The sequence below is a fragment of the Thunnus albacares genome, chromosome 8 (assembly GCF_914725855.1).
Source record: "Thunnus albacares chromosome 8, fThuAlb1.1, whole genome shotgun sequence".
Taxonomy (NCBI): domain Eukaryota; kingdom Metazoa; phylum Chordata; class Actinopteri; order Scombriformes; family Scombridae; genus Thunnus; species Thunnus albacares.
In genome coordinates, this window is record NC_058113.1 from 15,840,726 (window position 1) to 15,866,369 (window position 25,644).

The 25,644-nt window shown below is 37.6% G+C and overlaps 3 protein-coding genes across 10 annotated transcripts; 1 reads left to right on the forward strand and 2 right to left on the reverse strand.

The window, feature by feature from the left end:
* Positions 1-5,521: 5,521 nt before the first annotated feature.
* Positions 5,522-8,665, forward strand: LOC122987096 (urokinase plasminogen activator surface receptor-like). Of its 2 annotated transcripts, none has more exons than XM_044358753.1 (5): positions 5,522-5,710; positions 6,022-6,129; positions 6,226-6,372; positions 7,054-7,164; positions 7,289-8,665. In XM_044358753.1, the coding sequence occupies exons 1-5, from the start codon at positions 5,665-5,667 to the stop codon at positions 7,489-7,491; spliced, it is 615 nt and encodes a 204-aa protein (XP_044214688.1). In that variant the 5' UTR covers positions 5,522-5,664; the 3' UTR covers positions 7,492-8,665. The 2 variants fall into 2 exon arrangements, with proteins under 2 accessions (XP_044214688.1, XP_044214687.1); XM_044358752.1 differs by having other exon boundaries at positions 5,525-5,710; positions 6,019-6,129.
* A 1,891-nt stretch (positions 8,666-10,556) lies between these two features.
* Positions 10,557-19,611, reverse strand: LOC122987050 (myelin-associated glycoprotein). 7 transcript variants are annotated; one of them, XM_044358676.1, is made up of 19 exons: positions 19,560-19,611; positions 17,329-17,373; positions 16,832-17,215; positions 16,456-16,740; positions 16,075-16,371; positions 15,598-15,975; positions 15,215-15,502; positions 14,832-15,125; positions 14,692-14,736; positions 14,254-14,592; positions 13,848-14,144; positions 13,627-13,741; positions 13,419-13,466; positions 12,068-12,094; positions 11,842-11,868; positions 11,718-11,762; positions 11,339-11,401; positions 11,183-11,231; positions 10,557-10,740 (listed from the first exon to the last, which is right to left on the reverse strand). In XM_044358676.1, the coding sequence occupies exons 2-19, from the start codon at positions 17,363-17,365 to the stop codon at positions 10,714-10,716; spliced, it is 3,045 nt and encodes a 1,014-aa protein (XP_044214611.1). In that variant the 5' UTR covers positions 17,366-17,373; positions 19,560-19,611; the 3' UTR covers positions 10,557-10,713. The 7 variants fall into 7 exon arrangements, 3 of the variants coding, with proteins under 3 accessions (XP_044214611.1, XP_044214607.1, XP_044214608.1); XM_044358672.1 differs by having other exon boundaries at positions 11,718-11,765; XM_044358673.1 differs by lacking the exon at positions 19,560-19,611 and adding an exon at positions 18,271-18,366 and having other exon boundaries at positions 11,718-11,765.
* LOC122987074 (myelin-associated glycoprotein) lies at positions 18,861-24,312 on the reverse strand. The gene is made up of 13 exons (XM_044358721.1): positions 24,021-24,312; positions 23,590-23,665; positions 23,088-23,483; positions 22,687-22,983; positions 22,242-22,341; positions 22,038-22,073; positions 21,572-21,604; positions 21,407-21,448; positions 21,136-21,162; positions 20,872-20,907; positions 20,706-20,777; positions 20,550-20,577; positions 18,861-20,453 (listed from the first exon to the last, which is right to left on the reverse strand). The coding sequence occupies exons 2-13, from the start codon at positions 23,633-23,635 to the stop codon at positions 20,391-20,393; spliced, it is 1,176 nt and encodes a 391-aa protein (XP_044214656.1). The 5' UTR covers positions 23,636-23,665; positions 24,021-24,312; the 3' UTR covers positions 18,861-20,390.
* Positions 24,313-25,644: the final 1,332 nt, after the last annotated feature.

Here is a 25,644-nt window from a genome sequence, read left to right on the forward strand (position 1 = left end):
TATGAAGATGTCAAGTGAGGCTTGAAAGATGCTGCCTTTCATATGAAAAGTTCTGTACATGTGTCTTATCCAACTACCTTTAAAGTAAGACTAGAAATGCTGACTTTTGCTGTGTTGAGCTAATTTAAATAAACAAAACATTAAATGTAAATTCCATCCTTCATTGTAGAATTGAAGGCCTTTGTTGGGGAGATGAAGGTCATCCTGTGACATTTCCTCAACCTCAAGTCCACACTGATTCATAGCAATGTGCTTCCACTCAAAGGCAGGTTTATCTTGTTGAATTCATCTCTAGTTATCTCTTCATTTTTAAAAAACTTTTTTTTTTTTAGCAGGTATCAATATAGGCTAACTGGAGCAACTACGTTCCCTAAAACCACTAAAATATTGCGTTGACTGACTTGTTATCAGGGTTAATGCTAATAAATAACTTTCCTAATACCATATTACAAATTAAATGTGAGCAAAAAATGTATATGCAATACGTGAATTTGTAAAAAGTTCAATTAAGATGAGCTTTTTTTTCTTTACAATATAGGTTCACTGTTGTTTAAGTCTGTCTTAAAACAACAGTCGAGTGCTCATATGAATGTTGAAATAGGTTTTGCTTGCTCTCATCATCCCTCCTGTTAATACTGACCATTAGAAGATCCTGTTCAAAATCCACAGACCCTCTTTTGAGTAAAAATGTTTGTAAAAGTTTATCTGATTCTAATATGTTAACCTTGCCGTCTACAGTAAAGGCTGTGCAGATGAGGAACCAGAGTTTCTCTTAGTTGGGGACTCTATCATCAGGTTTGTGGAAATGCCAAATGGAATTACATAATGCTGGCCTGGTGCCAAGAATAATGGACATGATTAAACTCATCCCTGTTCTTACTGACATCCACCCAACTGCCCATACTATTATTGTTCATGTGGGCACAAATTATATTAGACTTAAACAGTCAATTAAGCTCCAACAAGACTATGAGACACTAACTGATAGTATTCAGAGCCATGGAAAGCTCTGTATTCTTTCAGGCCCCATTTCCTCTCAGAGGAAAAGTTGTGGGAATTTCAGTTGTCTCTTCAGTGCTCACCAATGGCTATTGAACTTTTGTATTGCCACTGGAATTGGGTTTGTTAATAATTTTGACTATTTCTGGACCCAAAAGAACCTGTACAGGAGTGATAACCATCCAAACGATAGAGGCACCAGACTGTTCACCAAAAACACTGTCCTCCATTTGCAGTCTCTATGATGTGTTTGGAGGATAGGTGGCATCAGTAATATCCCCCACCACAATGACCCACAGACTGTATCCCTATACCATCCCATCATGCCTATTCAAGTTGTTGAAGGTAGGTGATCCTATTTTATCATACAGAAAACTGTACACAGGTCAGCCAACCATCAAACTTTGACTCAGATTAACGCCTCTCTCTGACAGACTGCAGTCTCAGCTACTGGGCTGAATGAGACAACATTAAAATTTGCTTTATTAAATGTGAGATCTTTCACAGGAAAGGCTGCACTGGTTAGTGACCTAATTACAGATCATAAGCTGGACATATTGCTTTTAACTGAAACTTGGCCGGACTCTAGTGCTAGTTTTACACTAACAGGTATCACCACTGAAATTTAACTTTTTTAAAAATGTTTTTAATAATACTAATAATAACTTCATCTGTATAGCACCTTTCATACAAAAAAAATGCAGCTCAAAGTGCTTTACAACAAAATAATTTACACGCACCAAGTTCTTCACATCAAAAAAGACATAAAACTAATATAAAAACATGTATATGTACATAAGATGGAAAATAAACCCACTTGATAATGTTAATAAACATAAGATAAGATAAAGTTAGGTTTTATATTTTAAGTTTTAGGTGTGATAGAAGAGATGGTGGTGTAGTAGTACTCTTCTCTGATATGTTTTTATGCAGGCAACTCACCTGATGTCCAAAGTGCCCTTTTGTCAAGGTGTATTTGAACATTGTTCTTCTCACTCTTTATTCTTTTTCCGTCTTCCCTACGTTTTTTGCCGCGTTTCAACTGCTGCATACTTTGTGCTATAAAAACCATTCAACTGTCAGTCTGTGCAACTCATTCAGCAGATGTGTGCCTTGTATTTTTCTGAAATGTAACGTGTTTCAGCAATTTTACATAATTTTTTAAAACATTAAAATTTATAATGGCAGTCTATGGGACGAACTGTCCAACTGAGTTGGAACCTTGGTCACTTTGACACTCTACTGCTCAGAGGTCCCTTATCGTACAGACGCCATTCAAACTGTAAAATGTTCACAAAACTTTGAACTTTCAAAGTTATCAGATTGTTTTGTAGTTTTTCAGCAATTTAAGCCCAAAAGTTTTGCAGACTTTGTCAGGTCTCACCAGTGTATCATGTGATCAGGCACAGTGGAGAGCACAGATAATTTTAGACCAGAATTTTTTTTCTGAACAGCTGTCACTTCCACAATTTTAACTCCTCACGCACATATCAGTATGTTGCCACAAGCCTCCTCTCTCTCAAAATGTAAATACATTTCACATAGGACTTATAGTTTTTGAGATCTGAACCTTAATTGATAGAGAGTCGCTGTAATGTTCTCATTGACTGCAATACAGTTTGCAGGATGTGTGTTTTCTCTCACTGCAGTTTCTTAAACTTACAGATTCTCTCTTCCTTCAAACACTTTTTACACATATTATTCATTCTCATGTTAAACTAGTCTTGCTTTCACTAATGATGTACAAATCTCTGGGCTTCAAGCTCTGGTTTGAGACAAACACATTTTCCTCATCAAAATGGAGATTTTTTCCTCTTGTTTTTGTGAATGACTGTTGGCTCAGTGGTTTATAACACTGCTCTCATGATCAGCTTCACCTTAAATGACAAGGTTGTGTGTTCGATAGCTGCTCACTGCAGTGCTCCTCATAATATTGCTCTCATGTACAAAGTAGCCTTGCATCTTTATCCTGTACCAGAATTCAATTCCTCTCTAGCTTACCTTAACATTACTACCTAAAATATGGATTGATATGCTTGTTAAATACATCTTTTCCTGTGCTAAACAGCATGTGTGAGTAGTCCAATGATTTAAGGTCATGTCATTTCTGTACTCCTTTTAGATCCAAAGACTGTGAGTTCGAGCCCCGCTTAGGGCAGAACTCAGTAGAGTTGTAGGATGAAGGAGTCCAGGTGATGTCAATCTGCTTAATGAGACTGCTTTTTTGTCAATTTCATGCAATTGACAGAGTAAACACCAGAATCTGGCCTGACATTGCTGTGTGACATGTTAGCTCAGTGCATAGCATGTCTGTCTTAAAAACATGAGAGTGTAGGTTCAACTTTACCCATTGCTGATTTCAATCTTGCTAGATTTTTCAATAGTGTTCAGCTTCCAGTTATGCAATCTAAATCCACTTTCAGCAACCACACGCAATTCCTACAGAAATTGCATTTTCTAGTTTATGTTTAGTCTTATGCAGACTGTTCATCACTTTACATTTGAAGAGACACAAATGACTATTTTTTAAAATATATTTACACACACACACACACACACACACACACACACACACACACACATATATATATACACACATATATATATTGTCTCAGGCGGTGTTCCCCAGGGGTCAATTTTAGGCCCATTATTGTTCAGTTTGTACTTGTTGCCTCTAGGCCAACTTATCAAGAAACTCAATGTGTGTTACAATAATTATGCTGATAACATGCAGCCATATATTTCCCTGTCCCCCGGTAACCTGAGCCCTTTTTTACAGTTAAACAGTGACAAGACAGAAATCCTGGTTATTGGGGGAAAAGCTAACAGACAGGATACCTCTTTTAAATTGTCACAAATGTCTCTGGAAAGTGTCACACAGGTCAGAATCCTTGGCGTCATCCTGGACGCTGACCTCACTTTCCAGAGCAACATTGATAGCATATTTAAAATTATCCAGGAGGATGCTGAAAATGCTCTGAGCGCCATCTAGTGGGCCGCGAAAGCAGTGGTACTGCCAAATAGTTAAAATGATTTTTTCTGATAATTTACAAAGTTTATAAAACCAGTCATTTTTATATCTAAATAAATAAAAACATCAAATTAAAATGCATAATTTAAATGACCAGTTACATTTTAATATCACCACGCCAAACACGACACATCATTAGGGAGAGACAAACTTGTTTTGCCACTGTTAGCCAGCTAGCTTTCTCTGTGGATTCTGCTTCAGAAGACATGGCTCTATCCACTGTGTTGGAAAATTAATTGATGGAACTATCTGCAAACAGCAGCTTGAAGCTTCAGCTCACACAAGTTGACCTTGCTTCATTCAGGATAATGGCTGCCAGTCAGTATCTCTCTCTGTCAAAATGGGCAATCAAATTTCTGTTGCCTTTCACCACCACCTATTTATGTGAGTCAGAGTTTTCCATTGTGACACAAAGTGTCACAAAATCAAAGGCAAGGAGCAAACTGAAAGCAACTTGGATGCTACTCTGCATGTCAGCCTCTCACCACATCTTGATTTTTCCCAGAGGCAAACCCAAGTGTCTCACTGAGGGTAAACAGAATATTTACAGCCCAGTTTTTTGTCATGTTATGGTTTTTTTTGTTTGTTTGTTTGATTTTTTTTCATTTATTTAGGAAGGTGGTCCTTTTTTTCAATTTTTCAACAATCAGAAGTGGGCCTTAAGTTACAAAAGATTGAGAACCCCTGAGCTAGACTACTTGACTGCAGCAAGTACAAAATGCAGCTGCTAGAGTTTTAACTAGTAAAAGGAAGTACGACCACATAACACAGATGCTGAGGTTGTTACACTGGCGTCTGATAAATTCCGCCCACATCCTTGAGCGTTTTCAGGGTATGCCTTAGTACACATTGATGAGATGCCCTTGTGCAATCAATGTAGAGAAGTGGAAGTGACTATTTTTTAGTTATGTTTTGAGCATCTATATTTATACTGCAGAGAGAGACTGCCAGTACCTGCCACTGTGCACTCTTGATAAAACATTTTGAAAATGCTCCTAAAATGGTAATAAGCTCAATTGATAAGATGATTCAGAAAAGAGGCCTGAGATTTTACAGACTGCTGAATGTCAATGAGAAGTGATACTAATAAATGTTCAGGGGAAAAGGAGTCTTCATACTGGGTTGTGCACACATTTAGGTATGTGTGCATAGGTTGCTTTTAGCTTTGTGTGCAGGCATCCAGAAGGCTGATTTGAACTGCATAAAGCTAATCACACTGGGTGGATCCTGGCTGCTCAGCATGAAAGGAGCTGTAAAACATGGAAAGTAAATGCCTTTTATTCTGCATTTTATTGGTTCTGCAGTTGGTCTATCTGTACAGTAGGTACCAGTTTTTGTATCTATATTTTTGTATCTATTTTTATGTCTTTGTTGTAGCCATAGACTTTATATGGCTTTATGACTTTAAAATCTACAAAACATGAATACAAAAACATAAATAAATGCACTAAAACACATACATTTCCACATTCAAGTAAATGTACAAGCCTTTTTTTAAGAATCACATCTTGTCACTACTGAAGAGGAGGAATGAAGGAGGAGGCTTCGCGATGAAGTCCACTCCTTCTCAGAAACACTATAAAGCCGTAACAGCTAACAACAACTAAAAGTCATTTGCTTCCCACCATCACAAAATGCATCTCCTTACGCTGATCTTTGGGATTGTGCTTCTTCCTAAAGGCAAGTTTTCATTTTGTTCTCTTGTTCATCTTTATGTCATTTTGAAATGCCAAATTTGCCTGTACAAATGTGTCAAAAATAGCAGTGTCCAAACCTGATATGTTATTTTGCCATTGGTCACTGCTATTCCTCTCAGTTCCATCTCACCTACAGCTTGTGCTAAGATGTTTCGGCCCCTTTTCAATTGTGCTGCCAGTGTAACTTCAGAGTTAATGCATTGAAATTATTTTGTCTACCCTTTGTGGATGAGAAAAACTGTTTGAAGTTTTTTTTTTCTTTTTTTAAACTCATCTGAGTTTGTATTTTAGCAGCCTACACCCTGATGTGCTATGACTGTGAAAAGACAATGTCAGGAAGCTGCACAGAGACAAAAGAATGCCCCTTGCAGTGTGGTGCAATGAGAATGCTTGCATATGCAGGTATGGTGTTTAGTGGTACATTATTTTAATTTCTGAAAATACTGCAAAACTGATTCAAGCTGGCTCAGTCTACATAAACTGCTCTTTTTGTTGCAGGTGGTAAAAAAGTGTCAGATGTCTCAATGAAAAGTTGTGTCACCGCTGATCAGTGTGGTGAGATGTCAGTCAACTTCGGAGTGGCCAGAACTGTAATTGCCAGCAAGTGTTGCACCACTGACCTCTGCAACAAGGAACCCGTCCCTGGTAACTTACCTGTATTGTCTTTTGATATTTACTTGCTTCTTAGCACTGAGTCCTGCATTGTTTGAAAATTGGCATTTAGCTGCCTGAGCAAAAACTTTAAATGGTATCGCAATAAATGGTTGAACTTTTCATGTTTGAAATTTTAAAAAGAATCTGTTGTTTCAGGCTAAAACATAAAATTCAGATTTTCTTTTGTTTATATTGACATATGAATGTAGGTATTGTGGACTCTAGAGGCCAGTCCCATGTATTCAAACCTGAGACAAAAGGTTTGGAGCAGACAATGTTCGAGGAACAAGCCTTAAATTCCAAGACACGACAAAGAAAATTACTTTTCCTTCCATCACCATCTGCTATAGAGGAGCCTAAGGGCACGATACCCCCAACTGCCACAGTGGAGCGTTTTGTGTGTGTGTGTGTCTGTCTGTCTGTAAGAGAGAGGGTTTGTATTTATCTCCAGGTCTAGTTTTTTGCATTGGCAATGGGCCAGTCATGATCTCATGATCACATCTTGACAGACAATAAACAAATGACAGATCTCTACATTTTATTTATCTCTAAGTTAATACGATTTTATTTACACTTTAATCTGCAGGGTAATATTAAGAAATATCCACAGAATAGCCTGCTAGACAAAAACCCTCCCTAAGCAATGTGAACAATGTCTGTTCTATGTTACAGAGCCCAGTAAATCCAATCCCAATGGTAAAAAGTGCTATCATTGCAATGGACAAACGTGCACTGCAACTCTAAACTGTGAGGGGAATGAGGACTACTGCATCTCAACATCAGGTAATTGGCCTACAGCATTATCTCTACCTCTGCCCCACGTATTTCTTCTGCTCTGAGGAATGTTATGTGGTTCTGATTTTTAACTTGAAGCTCACTCACAAACATTATGTCTTCATTCTCTCAGTGAATGCAGGAGGCCAAAAGACAACCGTGAAGGGCTGTGCATCCAAGCTCATATGCTCTGATGCATTAGCTGCACAAATAACAGGGACCGTTGGAGCAGAAGTTAGCTGCTGTCTGGGCGATTACTGCAACAGTGCCAGCAGCACAAGTGCTGGCCTTCTGCTCCTGGTGGCCCCGCTGGTCTCTTTGGTTCTGTTCTCTTAACTGATTCGCTCTTCAGTTTTCCTCTTCATCTTCACATAGCCTCTTGTCGCTCACACCCCTTTGTTTATCTTTTCAACCGATGAGTGAGAAAGTAGAAAGTATAGCAAGCGAAATATGACAATACTAGTTAGTAAAGTTATGTTTTTCCTCTGTTTCCTGCTTCATACAGTTTCCAACTGGTTGATTCCTTTTTTGCATGATGCCCATAAAGATATTAGTAACTGTCTTACATAGAGTAATTGTCAGCAACAGCCCTCTCTGTTTTTTTTTAAAGTAAAACAAGGAGAAAGTGTGTTAATGTATAATTTTGGTGTTTTTGAGTGCTATCATCAACCTTAAAACTTTTATATAATTAGAAATGAATAAATGTCTTTAATTTCTGCTCTGATTTCTGCTGTATTTCTGTTGTGAGTTTTCCAAATCCTTTCTCAGTCTCATTCAAAAGTTTAAAATGTAAAATTTACTTCCCAATTTTGTGTTATAAAACAAGGATACAAAGTTGGTAGAATGAAGGTCATTTGGATAAGATTCATAATGAGCAAACTGCTAATCTGCTAAGATCCCTAATTATATTTGCATAAATGCACCAGTATGACTGACAAGATCAGACAATTTGGTGTGTACTGTCTTGGGTGTTCACGGTAAAATTAAGTCAGAACTTGAGTGATTAATAAGTGATTGTAACTGAGCCAACACCCAGTGGTGAAATGCCCACAAGCAAGAATTAGGATAATAAAGGCTGTGGTTGTTGTAGAGACATAGAGACATAACTAGAGGTTTTTCCCTTGTAAAAGCCTCCAGACATGTGTTTCAGTGATCTTTGTTGTTTAGTCTTCAAAATATTATATAAATTTATATAAAAATGTATTTATTTAAATTTAAGATTTTCAACTAGAAATAGCTATTGTAATTCACTGTGTCAAATGAGATGCCTGATAGGTTCTAAATGTTATCTGCTTTGTATGAGAGACACAATGACCAACTTTGGATCTGAACTGACTAAACAGGTTAAATCAAACATTGAGATTTTTTGATGAGAAACAAATGAGGAAGTGCTTCTGAGAACAATGTGACACAAATCAAGTGCTCTTGATGCATGTGTAAGCAGTCAATGCGTGTTGGTCTTGTTTTTATCATGTAACCGCTTATAATAAATGCTTTTTAAATTTTTGTACCTTTTTTGTGGACATTATGATTTTTTTGTTTTGTCCGTTCACAGTCTATTTATTATATGACAAAAAATTACATTAATATCAAAGTGACAGGATAAATATGTATAGAATTATGAATGGACTATCCTACTGATGGCTTTAATTTGATCATTCCAGAGAATGATTCAGAAGAAATGTATGTTGTTGTTTTTTAATGTTAAATGTCATTTAGTGCAGGCAGGATCTTGGCCCATTTGAGAGTGTGTACTGTATTAGTTTTCATAGTTTTTGTAAAAGATGACAGCCCCCCATCAAAATTTTCATAGCTGTTGATGATGTCTGCATCTATAGATCGTCCTCAGATATTGATCAGCCTGTCCCCAATCTTTAACTGTGTCTTTGTCATGTAAAACTGAGAGTACAGTTGAAGAGAGTAGAGGAACGCTTTATGGGAAACAATTATCAAAAGTCTACCCCCATCAAGTGGACAAAGTTTTCATAACAGGCAGTTAATACAGGTTTGTATTTGTGACACAGTACATTCACACATAGCTTACAGCCAAGGCTTGGTATCATAGGTGCATAACTATTGCATAAAGAATATTATATATAAATATTTATTTATGTTATTGTGTTAATTATTAAGTGCTGAGCCAAATGGGAATAAGTAAGGCCTATGGATCACAAAAAAGCTTGGACTATATAGCAACTACAGAGATGATTAAATGTACATTTTTCCAGTCCAGTGGCACAGCGAACTTTATCAGCGCATTTTCACACAATAACATATGTGGTTCTTTAGAAGTAGAGATTATTTGTATGGCTAGTTGATGAAGTAGCTGGGAATATGCTAGCACTAATCAGCCACAAAAGCTCTTGGGGTTCTTTCTATTTTGTCTGTACTGGGCCGTCTACTCCTCATTGGCATTTGTTCCAAGCATTGGAAGTCATCTCATGCAAGAGAGTTATTTTAGAGTTATTTTAACTCATTCCTGTCTTGCAAACCATGCCTCTTTTGTGGAACAGTTTATACTCAAACAGAGGAGGTTAAATAAAGTGGATGGTACACAGCTAATAAGCTACAATAACTTTCTCCATTTTGGATTGTCTGGCTCTCCCTTCCCTCAAAGGTCAGTACTTTCAAGACGGCTTGACATTGATCAAAGGGTCAAATTTCAGTTTATGCATATTAAAGCTCGCATTCATCTATTGTGGTGATTCAATTAAGTGATTTTCACTGGTTTAAATTCTCATGTGACCAAGCCTTTACCAACTGGGCAAACATACCACTGTCATGGGGGCTTATGCCCCCAAGGGTCCAAAAAGCCTCTTAACTGTACAACAGTTGATCTGCAGTAATTATATTAATTTAAATTTCGAAATAGGAAACTTTGAATATTGGAATATGCTCCACCAAAGCCTAACATTAAGAGCTTTAAGTTGGGTCCTGCATTAGTTCCTGATCTTGAGGCCCTGAGCATCAAAGTGTTAAAATCTATAGTACACAATGACATCACTTAATCCTTTGTTTAATAACTCACATCAACAACTGAAAACCTTCATGTTTAAATGTAGTGTATTATTCTTTCTTTTTCCTACCTTATTTCTTTTCAGTTATTAGAACAATAACCTTGCATATGTTCTTCCATTTACAGTATTACACTGTACTTGTGACAGGAATTATTGAACTTCAATATGACAACCCAATTTAGCTAGGACAATTAGGTTCAAGCCCAGTGTACTTCAACCTCAATTCTTAAGCCTCGGGTCCCAACAAGAACAATAAAAACAAAACAAAACAAACAAACCGAGATCTCGGAACAAAAAAGTTTTTGCCTTTCATAGAAATAATAATAATAATAATAATAATAAGTAATATGAAATCATTTTTTTTGTATTATATTTATTGACACATTATACATAGCAACATATAAACCTCATAGAAATCAATACCCAAAACCAAACTTAAACCTGTAAACACACAGCGGGGGGGAGGGGAGGGGGGGGGGCGTATATAAATGTAAAATAATAACAGCAACATCATCGTGGAGCACAAGATATCTTGAAGAACTCAAATATTGCCATATACTTGGTAATCCTGCAATAAATTAGAAGAAAATTGAGATTAATTACAATCTCAAATTGTTCTCTGTAGCTTTGCAGAAAAACAGCAATAAGTCAGGTCAGGAAACATCATGTAACCACATTGTTTTCAACAAGCATTTGGGTCAGATGAAACCAAAAGTTTCTGTGTGGTGTAAACAGAGGAAACCAGGCACATTTTCTTTATGGAACAGCTTTGACATGTTAGTTATTAACAGCACAAACTGTGGTTGTAACACTTCTCACGCAAAAAAAAAAAAATTTTTGCAGAAAGGTGAGCATTGTTGAAAAACCAGCGATTGAGTTATTGGTTGGATGTCTTATTCTTAATGGTTGGTGGTGAAACATGAAATGACTAGCTTGTGTCCAGAAAGTAAAAGTAATGGCAAAAGTTAATTTTCTTTTCATGTACATGTGATTTGGGCATTTCCACTCACCACTGCATAGTTAACCTCAGGCTTGGCAGGGCGAGGAGGTCTCCGATTACTTGATCAAACACAAATATAAGAGGAATAATAAATAACACATAACAATATAAAGAACAATGGAAAGGCATTTAAAACAGAAAGAAATAGAAGTGACTTAAAACTCACTCCTTTGGGGAAGGAAAACGTTTGGAGATTGGAGGATCGTAATTTATAGTGGTGGTGTTGTTTCTAGGAGGAGGGAATCCACATGAACAATATTAGTTTTGGTCTTTGCTTTTCGGACTGTTTGATGTAACAGTGTAGCATAGTTTAACATGTATGAATAGCCAACACCAAGGTTCACACTGTTGCCTTGGTGTCTGCAAGGGTAATTAATGTTAATTATGTAATTGATACTTTAAATTTATGTTTAAGATTTCTTACTGTAACTGCATTAAACAGAAGGTTGAAGAATTCCTATGAGAACAGTGTCAATTCAATTTAAAACAGACAGCCACTTTAACAGTGAGAGCGGAAACTAAAACCAACATTTGAGAGCACCTACTTGGGTTTTCTCTCAGCTTGCCAACCAATGCGACCATCATCTGCTCTACTGAAGAGGATAGAAATGTAAACATGAGGCAATTGTGGATTAAAAGTGAATTAAAGTGGATTAAAAGTGTTCTTACCGGGAAAATCTGCTCCAAATGGAGTGCCTGTATGGAGAGCAAAGTGTTACTATTTGCTAGAAGACTATAGGTCTACCGTATTTGGCCACTTTGTAAAGAAAGCTGCCTGTAGAGGAATTATTTTAAGTGACACAAGTTTAAAAGGCTGTACATAGATTACAGTTAATCATTGTTTTTATCTGGCATGATGTGGGACCAACAAAAGGCAGTTATTAAACAAGCTTACCTGGATAATCTACCCCATAGCGATCTCCTGTGAATGTTTGAATGGCAGAAACAGATATTTAAAATGCTTTTTGGTGGAAATACAGGACATGTGGGTTCAGTCACAATTAAGATCAAGTTTTCAGTATGTGGAGCATACAGTTAGCATTAGCTGGTTTACATTTTTCACAATCTCTGGCTCATTCACAAACAGTTTGGCTATCAGCTGACTATTAAAAAGACAATTACATCTGATTGACAAGAGCCGTGACACTGTTTACATAAAAGTTGGTAAACTCTTCAAGTAAAGCTGACTAGTTGTGTCCAATCATAGGCCTACTCATGCACCACCATTAGGCCCTGAACCCTCTCACTATTAAGGTATAGTCGCATTACACCTTCATCCGATGAATACTCTCTCCATTTCCGATTTGCTTCTGCTGAAGATGCTCTCATACACTGTTCACAGTTTGTGATCGCTCAGATCAATATTTGTTTATTGCAAGTATCAGAAACATTACATAATGTCCTTTGTCAGAGCCGACTGCCAGCAAATTTTGTTGAACAGATGTAATGAAACCGTACCTTTACTCTGTTGCTGTTTTCTGTCGCAACTCCCTCCACCACCCGAACCTCCTTCTCATGTGCTGTATTTTTAGTATTGTTGATTTAATGAGTGTGTTTTAAGGGGGATTAATTCTCCCAGCAGAATCATTGATGCTTCTCCAATTCTTTGAGACCTCTCTCAAACAGCAAAGCCTTTTCTGTCAAATCTAATTGTATAATTTATGTTATAAATGTTAAATTCCTTGATGTAAGTGTGTCTAACTGAAATCTAGTTGTCAATAATGTCATCATTCTGCACATTTGGGTTTAAAGGATAAGTTCACAAGTTTTCAAGTCTGCCCTAAAACAACAGTCAGTTGCCCAAATTAACATTGACACATGTTTTTCTTGCTGTATTTATTCCTCCTGTTCACACTGACCATTAAGAGATCCCTTCATAATGCACTTTCAATGTAAGTGATGGGGGCCAGAATCCAAAATGTACCTTCTGTGCAAAAATGTATTTAGGTTTATTTGAAGCTAAAATGCAGCCATCCAAATAAGTCAAATCAAGACGATATCTTTCAAAGTTACCATCTTTTTGGTGCCAAATTCACTCTTTTTATTATGATTGTTCCACTGCCACTGAACAGGAAAACACTGTGTGTCGAGTCTCCCCTCGACAGACAGTGTGGATCTTCTAATGGTCAGTATGAGCAGGAGGAATGATGACAGCAAACAAAACATGTTTCAGTGATCATATGGGAACCTAACTGTTGTCTTAAGACAGACTTGAAAAATTGTGAACCTATCCTTTAACTACATACCTTTTCTCTGGTCGAGGAGGTGGTCTCATAGAATCATCAGTATGCCTCCTGTTGGTTAGAAAAAAATACTGTAAAAATCTGTCATGTTTTCACTCTAGAGCCAATACACTAGTAAATACTGACTTTTGCATTCTAAAATAGACAAGTACCACCATCAGTGTATTGCTGATCTTATCACTATATCAGCACATTCTGAATCGACACCTACCTTCTCCTATAGATGACCACTCCAAACACTGCAGCTAAGGTGATAATAATCAGAACTAGAATTGAGACTGGAGTAGCTACTGGGAGACTTCTTCTCAACTGGTACATCAGGGATCCTGGTGATGAAGGAACATTTGAGTCTCATGCAAATGTATTAAGGAAATAACACAACTCAGTATATGATAATATTACAACATGACAGATGAATTTTTTTACTCTAACCCTTCACATTCAGTTTGACTGTGCTGGCTTGTTGCTTTCCACGCCAGAACATGGCAGTGCAAGTTAGGTCTTGGGGTCCGTCTCCTCCAGCAGCTGTGAAAGTGATTGTGGAAGTTGTCTCCCAGATGCCTTGCGGCGTCCAGGTGTGTGTGACCTCAGTGGTGAGTTCATGGACACTCCATGAGAACACTGGAGGATGTGAGGAACATGTGTGCGTTACAGAACACGAGACAGTGATTGTAGAGCCAGCATCGACTTCTGCTGGGACTGGGGTCATCACTGGTTTGTCTGGGGAAGCTGAGCAAATGAGACACAAAGAAGAGTACTTTTTTTTCTAGATTAGAAGCAAACAGATGAATAGCTTGACATATTTCACTAAGCTAAATAGTTAGTGTTGACTCCAGACCTTTCATAACAATAAAAACACAGCTGTTGTTGAATTTGTATCCATCGTTTCCTCTCTCTGCATGGAAACAGAAGGGCCCATTGTCAAAGGGCTTGATGTCATCAATCTCTAGTGAGCAGTTTCCCTCCTGCAGATGTCCTAATAGTTTGGTGCGATCCTTGAAATGGTCAAGCACATTGCTCTTGCCATTATGATAGACAACACCCCCGGCTTTTTTGGACCAGATCCCACGTGTCATAGGCAGAACCTCGTGGTGCTCGAAGCTGCAGGGAATCACCACACAGGAGCGGGTAAGGGCGGTGAATCTGAAAGGAACGTCAGCAGCCAGATTGCTCAACACTGTAAAAGGAGAAAAGGCCATGTTGGATTGCTTGTAAAGATGAGTCCACTTGGGTTGTAATATGGCAATGAAATTAATTAAATGAGATGTACACCCACTGTCTCTTTCATGTGGATCTGTTTCTTCAATTGGTTTTTCATATTCTGGAAAAAATGACAACAAGGCACTGTCAATAAAATCTTCCTCTAATGTTCTCCCATTTTTTATTGACTACAATGTATGACATGTAGAAACTCACTTTTTATATGAAGTGTTACAGAGTCTGAAGTCTCCCCAGTGATAAACCGAGCAGTGCAGGTCAAAGATTTACCATCATCCTCTAGAGAGCCAATGAAGGTTAGATTTGACACTGTTTTGTAGGTGTTGCTAGAGATTTCTTCAGTGTGTAATGAATACTGCATGTCTTTGTAATTCCACACAATGTTTGGTGTATTTTTCTCGCACTTGTAGGAAACAGAGCAAATCACACTCTTTGCCACACCCTCTGTCGCCTCGCCTTGCCACTCATCCATCCTGATGTCGTCATACGGACCTGAGCAGAAATGCGAAAGTGATGCTGACCTCTAAACAACAGCATTTTCATTTGAATTCAAATACCACATCGCCTCAAGTTGTACTCACATTGGACATTGAGCTTGAGCTCACTTGTGGCTTTCTGACCACCATGGTAACTAACAGTACACTTCACACCCTGGTTTTCCTCTGTTACACTCCATGTTCGCTCCACTTTCCTCTCCCAAATCTCATCAGATACCAGAGTGTCCATAACATGGTCGGTTCCAGGTATGCCAGTTAGACTCAGGATGGGTGGAAGAGAGAGACATGTATGCTGCACACTGCAGGACACTGTGCTCTGCTCTCCCACCCTGGGGATACCATTGAGACTCAGCTGTGGGTCCTGGGCATGGTCTAGAAAATCAAAGCATCAATAGGTATTTGAATAACTGCGTTTTTGAAATTTGGAATATAATAAGAGGATGGAGAACATGCACCCAGATACTTACCTGAAACAATAAGTTGAGTCGTTTTATCATAAAATGTGAAACCTTGGGTGTGGTAGGAGGTAATTGGGTTCTTATCCACCCATGGATAAAGTCTCTCCTGGTTGTGTGACATCTCTAGGCTCTCAATCTTAAGACTACAATTCCCCTCGCTCACAGATCCAGTCAAGCTGGTTATCCCACGAAACTTACTAATAACATTCTGTCTTTGGCTAAATACAGGTGGGTATCCATTGCTCTGGTACAAGAACCATATAACTTGGAGGTCAGCAGGTTGAGAGGTACTGTAAGTGAATCTGCAAGGAATGATGACACAGGAACCTCTCATACCTGTGATGCTGCCAGGGGTGGTGAAGGACCAACCCCGGGACAGCATATTTCCTTTAAGAAAATAGAAAGAAATATTTTATGTGAAGAACCAATTTGTTAAACCAAGTAAATAAAGTTCAGTTGTTAAAGATTATTATTATTTCTACTCACTCTTAACTCGTAGGGTAATGCTTGTTTGCTGCGTCTCTCGTCCAATGAAGCGTGCATAGCATGTCAGAGATCTTCCATGGTCATTAGTTGATGCTGTGAATGTCAGCGTGGAGACAGTTTGCCACTGAGCATTTCCACTCTTGATGTCAGTAGTGGAGGCTGGCATGCTACCATCGTTCCATGTGAGAGTTGGTTTATGTTGAGAGCATGTGTATGAGGAAGTGCAGGTTATTTTTTTGGGATATCCCTCAAGAAATTCTTCTGATGTATCGCTGATAGTCAGTGGTAAAATGGAGCCTGAGATATAAAAGGTAAAAGGTTTAAATTTTCAGGTCAACATTAAAGGAAAACTGGTTTTATTTTTGCACACCCATCACTTACACTGAGCATTAAAGGTTCGAGACGCTTTTGCAGTGCGACCACCAGTGTGTCGAACGTCACACTCCACAGTTTGCTGGTCTTTCACTATGTTCAACTTGATTGTCAAGGTGGTTTTGGATGTGCCATCAGACAGGGAACTATGAGTGAGACGGGTGCGTCCTGGGATGTTGAGACTCAGCTTTGGTGGATATGTGGGACAGGTGTGATAAACACTGCATTGCACTGTCACAGACTGTCCCACCTTCATGTCTCCAGAAATCGTAATTACTGGTTTCTCTGCCCTGTCTTTACAAAGAAAATGTGAAGATGTGTTAATGAAAATAAATATAATCCACCTAAATTTTTAATTTTTTATGAGCTCACCCTGACAACTTACCCACTACTTCAATTGTTACAGTTGTATCATAGAATCGGTAGGTACTCTTCCCAACATTCTCTGGATCTACCCAGGGGTAGATCTTCTGTCTGTGGTGATGCCAATCCACTGGGTTGATTTGAAGACTGCAGTCTTTGCCATATGTAGAGGGATATTTACTTGTTTTGCCGTTAAATATCCAAATGACAGCATTTGGATACCAATTGTCATAAACCAAAGGATATCCGTGGTTCACATACTGGTACCAAACCACACGGTCTGGTCTCATGGGTGGGTATTGATAGTAGTCAAATGTGCAAGGGATGACAAGGCAGGAACCCTTCATCCCTTTGATATGGCTTGGCATCTTTACAACCCAAGCCCTGGCATTGCAGAAAATGTATCCTGCAAGAGGAGCATTATGCAAAGAGAGAATTACAAATGTGAAGACCAGGTCAGTTTTTATATGTCTGATAAACAAATGTTAGAGAGAACAGCACACTACAAAGTTGTAGTACCTAGAACACAGAAGCTCAGGAGGAAATGGCCAGACATCTTATGACCTAAAACATATGAGAAATGTCCATCTTAGTATTATGCATTGAAAGTTTACACCCAGAAATAAAACATATTCTTAGGATACACATCTGTGGTTCCTTTTTCATATTTCTCAGAAGTGCCTTCTCCAGAAAAGACAGATTTCACCCTAAAAACAATTAAAAAGCTGTTTGTTCCCGGAATGACACCTGTCAAAATCACCTGCTGAAACACTGAAGGCACAGCATTGTGAATCACTGAACTAAGGAGCATCAAATAAAAACAGTTAATGATATGAAAGCAACAGCAGTGAGCGACCACATAAAGTGCTGCAGCTGGCAGAAAACTTCAGTATTTTGTTGATGCAGAAGTCAGTTCCTGTCTGTCGAAATCCTGTTTAGACCATCCTGCCGCAACAGATTCACACTGAGATCCTCTGTGTGGATATTGTCGAAGATACTTTATGATACTTAGATATTATATTTATAAATAGGACAATATAGGAAAACAAGCATGTTTCTTAATTATCTTAATATGTAATTCTGCTGTAAAACATATCTAAGTTACTTTACTCATTTTAATGCATGCCTGAAGTGCGCTGTGTAGGTTGTATAATGAGGGGAAAAACTGAATTAAAATAAATATTGTGGCCAGAGGAGCCAGAAGTGAAAGTCTCATACAGAAAATACTTGCACCACAGTACAGAAATGACAGAAAATATTCTGAAATAATCTTCCTCGTTCTCTTAGATCTATTACCGTTTTCCATCGCTTCAGGATGTATGTTTATTATGTAACAATGTCTCTGTATGTATGTGTTATATTTTGTATTTTGTGTTTTTAGGAACCCCTTGAAAATGAGATGCTGCATCTCAAGGGGCTGTCCTAATAATAAATTCAAAATATAATGAAAGGATTGATTACCTCAGAGGCGCCAGACATCTCACCAAGGGCACTAAAATGCCCAGAAACAGTCCCGGCTAGGGCAGTCAAGTTCTAGACACTAGTCCCTGCCCTGAGACTTTTGATGGAAACGCAGCTAAAGCAGTACAAGCCAAAGTATCCTTGCTTGTATGTGTTAAGGTCCAAAAGCCACCTTTCAAGACTACAGAGAGTTCCTCTTTGTACATTGATTTTGGAGAAGAATCATTTTAAGGGCCCCACCCATAATCTCTAACGTACAGACTATTCAACCAGAATGGGTTTTTTGTGACAGAAAAAAAGTCCAAAAAACAATGAAAAACCTCATACTAAAAAGGGAGATCACACATGCATGTTACAGCAGGTGTGTACATGAACAGCCCAAATGATTTTGTATGGACTGCTTGTAAAATAGTAATAACACAATAACACAGCGCCTGCCTGCTACATTATGTACATGTACTGAAAAAAAAAATCACATTTAATCTCTTTATTTCTTTATTCTTAATTTAATTAAACATATTTTAATAGGTAAACATGATGATTTAATGATTTAAACATACTGGTAAATATAGGCAGCAATGACAAAGATGTGCAGACAAACAGTATATTAAGTATATTAATAACAAATAACATAACAGCAAATAACATAATGAGATACATGTTTTGTTTTTGTTTTTTATCACAGAAATGCCATAGAAAACACACAATCTAAAGGCACTTAAAAAAAACAAACCACATTATGTTACATCTAAAAACATACACCAATTTTGTAAATAGACTGAGATAATTTCACTTCTTTCTAAAGCGGTTAAACTGCTTTACTTAAAATTTGAGTGTTCTAAGTTCAGGCCAGTTATTGCCATAGGCAATATGGTATAAAAAAGAAAAACAGGCAGAGAAAACTCCTGAGACACTCATGGTTACAAGCAAAATGATCTCAGGCTATTAAGAAATATTATTTTGTGCATTTCTCCCCCACAGGAATCAGAATTTTACATTTTGTTTTTGAATTGTAAGACAGAGACAGATATTTTTGTAACATGCAAGTCTGTGATTTCTTGAGCTTGGCTGCGCTTAAATTTAGTCTAAACTGTGTCAGATTTCTAATAAAAACCAGTCTGTGCTACTTTTTGTCACTATGCAGAAGCAATGATATCACAAAAAAATAGATACATGAATTTGATCAAATGCTTTAAAATACAGTGTTTCAGCATATTAACTAATAACACTTTAAGAATGCTGAAAATTTTCTTTTATGTAGCTTTTTTTAAAAGACTAAAATGACTTACCACTAGAGTTGAATGTTTATGAAGAGTTCCACCACCTTTAGCAAAAGTCCCTGGCCACGCATCATTTTAAGTAGCCTAACTTCCCCAAAAACATGGGTGGAGGATATGTGCCACAAGGAGGGTTTTTAAATTCTATAATGAAATCCATGTATCTGACCAAACTTGGTTTACATTGCTAGTACATGGAAACATTCTTGCAAATGATTGTGAAATATAAAATACACTAGCAATAGCACTAGCAAATAGATATTAATGGAGCTCAGCCAGGCATAAAAACAGCTGTAAACAGCTAACTGCCTTCCAGCTCTTTAAAATATATCTAATTAACAGCATGTTAACAATGAGTGTAAGATGTGCTTGTTGGCTAAGATGCTGGCTGTGGCCTTACATTTAACAGACAGCCAGAAGAGTGGTATCAATCTCCTCATTTTATTATCAGATTATTTAATTCAAAATCACTGTGGCATTTTGATTAGGACCAACATTGGTGACACCATGCCTAAACATGGCATACTTACAGTTATGCAGAAACATAATGGCAGCCATTCAAAAACATTCTATATATAATATTATATATTTAAACATAAAGTTACAGTGACAGAATTAGATATATTGTGCTTAATGTAAATTACTTTGTGCATGTAATTTCCTTTGCTGTGAAGCACTTTGAGCTGCATTTTTTTTGTATGAAAGGTGCTATACAAATAAAGCTATTATTATAATTAATGGAAGAGAACAAAACTGCAAGCAGTAAATGGACTTAATACAAATGATCATTGTAAGCGTGATTAGGTTTGTTGGTTGCTGTGGGTACAAATGCTTTTCTTTTTTTCAGAGGTTTCCATACACGTTGAGGTCGGCAGTATTTATGTAATCATCACCATCATCAAGTTCCTGTGAGAGATAAAAGTTATTAGTGTGACATATGTCGATAGTGCCAGTGTATTGTATATCATTTTTGAATAGAAATAATTGGTAGTCCACCAATACCTCTTTGTAATTGTAGGATTTTGGCTGGCTGAGGCCCATTAACAACAGCAACAACACAAAAAGACAGAGAAAAAGAATGGCATTAGAAAAAAACCCAATTTTTGCTGTATATGATGTCTATATTTTGCCAAGGTTCAAGAGAAGTGAGCCAGGTACCTTTTGGGGGATGGGAAACGAGGCTTGGAGGTTTTCTGGTAGGCACCGGATTTTGAACTTTCGTTATTGGGCCTGTGGGTTAAAATGTATTCCACTACATAATTACAAAAAAACAATTAGCTATTAAAAATTCTTTACTTTTTTTTTTTTTTTTAAACACACTTACATATGATCCAAATCTGACCTGTCAGCATTAGGCCTTCTGTAAAAGAAGTAGATTTATTGTTTTTTTTTTTTTTTTTTGTATATAATGTAGTAAAAAGAATTAACATATTAATGCAGAGAATAAAATACAGAGATGTACTTTCAACAGAACAAAAAAAGTTTCTTCAAGTGTGTTTGAACTGTAAAAACTACCAAGCAATGAAGAAACTTGTGAAACTTCTCAGTTGAAGCGAGCGTGCTACCATCAAAGTTTTTCATGTCTTACCTCGAAAATCTGCTCCAAATAGATCTTCTGCACAAAAAAAAGAGAACAGAAAGTAAGCAAATGATGTGAGGCATATAAATAAAAGCAAAGATCTTATCCTTCCTTAAACCAAATAAAAACTGCACTACACTTCTGCACTTGTATGCAAATCACAGAGGGACCACCATTCTGTGGTCTGTACAAAGCTGCAGAAGGGACAGTACAAAATGAGTCAATAAAATTACATTCTGTACCGCACTTAGAGAGATAAAGACATTAAAATGCCTCTTGCCTTCGATCAGTATGAGATGGTCCTGGGCCATCAGAACGAATCCTGAAATTTCCACAGATCAAATGTGTCATTATTAAAGTTACTAAGTTACTAAGATAACACTGTCCTTGGCAACTCTTAAGGATGAAAAAAGAAAAAGACTCCAAAATCACAGTTTTCTCTCACCTGCGAGACATCCTGGAAAGCCGGTTCCACATGCTAAAATAACAGACAGAAAATAACATTAAAGTAATCACAGAAAATAAAGATATTCAGATTCAGCTTCATATTTCAGATTAAGAAAACTATTGTCTGTTGTGACAGAAAATTGTCTTAGACGTGGTTCAGCATACAGCGTACTGTACAAAACTCTACTAAAATATACAATACCTATACCTAAAACAAAATAAAATATACAACACAAATTACTTTGACAGAGTAAAAAACATGGTACTTGTGTGTGCAAAGTGGCATAGTGCATATGTAAGAGTTCATTGTTGTTTCAAGGTTTGTTTAAAATGCCTATGGCAGTGGGAATGAAGGAGTTCCAGTGTTTCTTTTTTTTGGTCAGGGGGACTTTATAGTGACGTCTGATGGTAGATATCAGTGTAGACTACAAATGGAATCTGATCTACAACCTTTTTGTACTTACCTGCCTTCCTGACTTTGGAGCTCTGCAATGCGATTCCTTGAGCAGACAGGAAAAAAAATTACTTTTTATTGTGGAGCACATACTGAACATAAACTTCACAAACTTTCATGTGTTAAAAATGAAACAGGGTTGAGAGGAGAGATGCTATTGCTGATCTGATGTGCTCTTGCTATCAGTTTATGTCTGTAAAATGAATTAACTCACTTGTATTTTTTCATCATGAAAATGCAGAGGCCTCCAAAGATCACAGCAGTGCCGATCCCCACTACTGCAGGAATGATGATGTGGTTATAGTTTTCTTTACCTGCAAACAGACAGAATTCATATATGAGCAATTCATCCTTTATTGCACAAATAGAGCAGAGACAACATCCAGTATATGCTTCAAAATAATAGACATTCTAAAAATTCAATACAGCTAATGTTAGTATGAGATTATATGTGGATATTATGATGAGCTACACTAAAGCTGATATCAGTATCCTCAGTGTCATGCTTATTAAGCCAATGATCGACTGTTCATGTAATAAATAGCAGCAGGACTCTGTCATCATGGACCAGTGTAACCTTCAATATGACCACTCCCATTATTAAGCTTAAAAGATTCACAAATATTCTCTGTTGGACAAATGAACAAATGAGATCTTACGTTTTATATAAAGTGTCATTTTTTCAGTGGATGTCTTCGGTCCATTAAATTTGGCTGTGCAGGTGATGTCTGTGTGGTCGTCCTTCTCTTCAGGGATGACAATCAGAGTGGACTGAACCTCCCAGAAGCCACCATGAATTTCTCTGTGAAGTTCATTGATATCATCTGCAGTGCCTCTGCTCCATGTGAGTTTAGGTATATGGGAGGGGCAGGTATGGCGGACTGAACAGGTGATGGTGTAGGGACGACCTTGAACTGCTGTCTTTGGGTGAATCAGAGTTGGTTTTGGAGTTTCAGCTATGAATGAAAAAAGGACAAGGCAGAGATAAAGAAAGAGGTACATTGTTGTTACATAGAAAACTGGTATGGATTTAAGAATTGTTGGAAAGTTTGTGACATACTGATCATTTTAAAGAGGACGCAATTGTCAACAAAGGAGAACTTGTCAATTTTGGATGTTTCAGTCCCTGTTGGTACTAATTCAATCCGAAAACAGAAAGGGCCATTATCATGATCTTTAATTTCAGTCATTAGCAAGGTGCAGTTTCCTTCGCCCAAATTTCCCAACAACTGTGTGCGGCCCCGAAAGTTTTCCACGATCTGCGTCTGATCCTCATGATAGATGCAGTCATCTGGCTTTGCTTGACGATGCCAGATCCCCCTGAGTCTGGAGTGGGGCAGCCTTTCTTTAGCATGGGTGAATGAACAGGGTATCACGACACAGGATGTAACCAGGGCATCAAGGTCTTTTGGAATAGTTGCCGTCCACTCTCCAGTAAACACAGGGCTGCAAAGAGCTGAAAGAGAGTAACGAAGATACAAAGAAACAAATAACTTCCTGGAGTTTAACTGGGGTGTATATAGGAAAGAAATTTGAAACAAAGGGGCAACTAATCATGTTACCTGCCAAAAGCAGACAGAATATCATCATCTTTCTCTCGTTCTCCATACTTCTCTGACTTGTTGCAAGTGTGTTGTACTGTGGGATGTTTAAGTGACATCCACGCAAACAAAATATAACATATTAAATCACCACATACAAGTTACAACATAGTTATGAAACACATCCTAAACAACACGATACATGAACCATTTAAAATTCCTCATCAGAAATATTTCCTTTTCACGTGATTGTGTGTATTGCCAGCACTCTCTTATATTTTCCTTCTAACCAATCAGTCAGCCAAACAAACAACAATGATAAATAAAATCCTGTGGTGGTGCCTATATATCAAACCCAAATATCCAGAATTGCTCAACTGAATTATTACCGAGCACAAAGAAAATATACTGACCAATGTACATTGTATAATGTAGCGCTACCCAAATCTTACCTGGTGAAGCTGCTGTCTGGCTGGTCAGAGCTGTTTGTACGGACTAAAAATACTTCCCTCAGAGTGATGACCTGTGGTGTGCTTTTTTGGATTTGACAAAGATACGAACTCTAAAGGCAACAGAAAAAACTGCAAGCTGAATTGCAAGAAGAATACCTTTATGTTTCCTTGTGTGGGGAGTGTGCCACTTCCTCTGAAAACCGAGACAATAGCAGTAGAGTTAATGGTGCAGAAATCAAGGGGTGGACTCTTCTCTGTGTACATGATATCAGAGTTGTGGCATTGAGTTTATGAGGATATGACCTCTGGGGGTAACAGACAAAATTGCAGGTAAAATAAGGGAAGTATACAAAAAAAAACAAAAAACAAGACTGCAAATGCAGAATGGAAATAAGTACATTCAGGCTGTCTTTCCTGGAAGACAGTTTCATACTGGGTTGTTCATGTGAAAAGTGACAGAAAGAGAAGTGAAAACCCTGGCTCTTTTCTCATCTCTGCATAGCTGGCCTGATGTGAAAGTTGGCTTCAGAACATTACAGAAATGGTACACAGGGCATTTGATTTTTGTTTAATAACTTTATTCAAACATAAAAGCCATTAACAATTATATAAACCAGGGATAATAAATGAATAAATAAATAAATATATCAAAACAGAGCAATTGTTCTAATAGCCTTCTTCTTATTTGATGAGGTGATTGTGTTAATGTGCTGTTTGGTTTCATCAGCGAGCAACAATAATAATGATCAAGAGCTAAATAGTGTAAGTAAAAACAGTGGTTTGTGAGCTCACATCACTATATGTTAACCAGCTAATGTTATTCTTGAGTTTAAAGCCTTTTTGCCAGCATTTTCTTGTTTAATATTGTAATTAAATGCAATATAGCATTAATAATAAGTGTCATTCAATTATAGTTACTGATAGAATTGCAATAAACATAGAAGCCAAAGCAGATAATTACTGGTAACAACGTGATTTGGTGGGAACATTAATATATACATTGTGAAACTGTGCCCCTTCAAAAAATCTCACTGCATGATGCTCTTGGCATATTTTTGAGGTGTAAGTGGTACCTTAAACTTTTGAAGGAATTCTATATGACCTGGGGTCCCCAGACATGAAGTCTGTAGTTGGACCCTCTGGCACATAAATGTCATGTATTAAACTCCATGTAAAAAAAAATCAGAGATTACTTTTAAACACATTATACATGTTAGGAAAATAATTGCTGAAAACACGTGGAAAGACTGAACCATGTATTACTGAATTGTGGAGTTAGAGTGCTAAACTGTTTTTCTCCATTTCTGTGTTCAGGATTTTTTGGGCAGGCCTGAAATGGTGGCTCGATGAAGAGAGGGCTTACTAGCAAGACCTCTCTCCCTCTATATAGATACTGGAGTGCACATACTCATAGTTACTATTTTTACAAAGGGTAGTTATACAGACTCTTATTGGAGACAACTGGGATTCACTTTGGATAATCCGCTATCACTAGTCAATGGGGCCATTTTTGGTCAACATTACTGCTCAAGGGGTTATTTTAAACCCAACTGAAGCATCTGTTGACAGGTGGGGCTCCACCTGTCAACAGATGCTGCGGCTTTGGCTTCAGCCCCGGCTACGT

Excerpts from the sequence above, each read along its gene's own strand:
- LOC122987096 (XM_044358752.1), top strand. The coding sequence starts at position 5,665 with ATGCATCTCCTTACGCTGATCTTTGGGATTGTGCTTCTTCCTAAAG. Across the intron at positions 5,711-6,018 it reads GATTGTGCTTCTTCCTAAAG|CAGCCTACACCCTGATGTGC; the intron begins GCAAGTTTTCAT and ends TTTGTATTTTAG. Across the intron at positions 6,373-7,053 it reads CAACAAGGAACCCGTCCCTG|AGCCCAGTAAATCCAATCCC; the intron begins GTAACTTACCTG and ends TCTATGTTACAG.
- LOC122987050 (XM_044358672.1), bottom strand. The coding sequence starts at position 17,365 with ATGTCTGGCCATTTCCTCCTGAGCTTCTGTGTTCTAG. Across the intron at positions 14,737-14,831 it reads TGTAACACTTCATATAAAAA|AATATGAAAAACCAATTGAA; the intron begins GTGAGTTTCTAC and ends CATTTTTTCCAG. Across the intron at positions 11,402-11,717 it reads CAAGCTGAGAGAAAACCCAA|AAACAACACCACCACTATAA; the intron begins GTAGGTGCTCTC and ends CCCTCCTCCTAG.
- LOC122987074 (XM_044358721.1), bottom strand. The coding sequence starts at position 23,635 with ATGGAGAACGAGAGAAAGATGATGATATTCTGTCTGCTTTTGGCAG. Across the intron at positions 22,342-22,686 it reads AATGACACTTTATATAAAAC|GTAAAGAAAACTATAACCAC; the intron begins GTAAGATCTCAT and ends GTCTGTTTGCAG. Across the intron at positions 21,163-21,406 it reads CCATCTCATACTGATCGAAG|AAGATCTATTTGGAGCAGAT; the intron begins GCAAGAGGCATT and ends TTTTTTGTGCAG.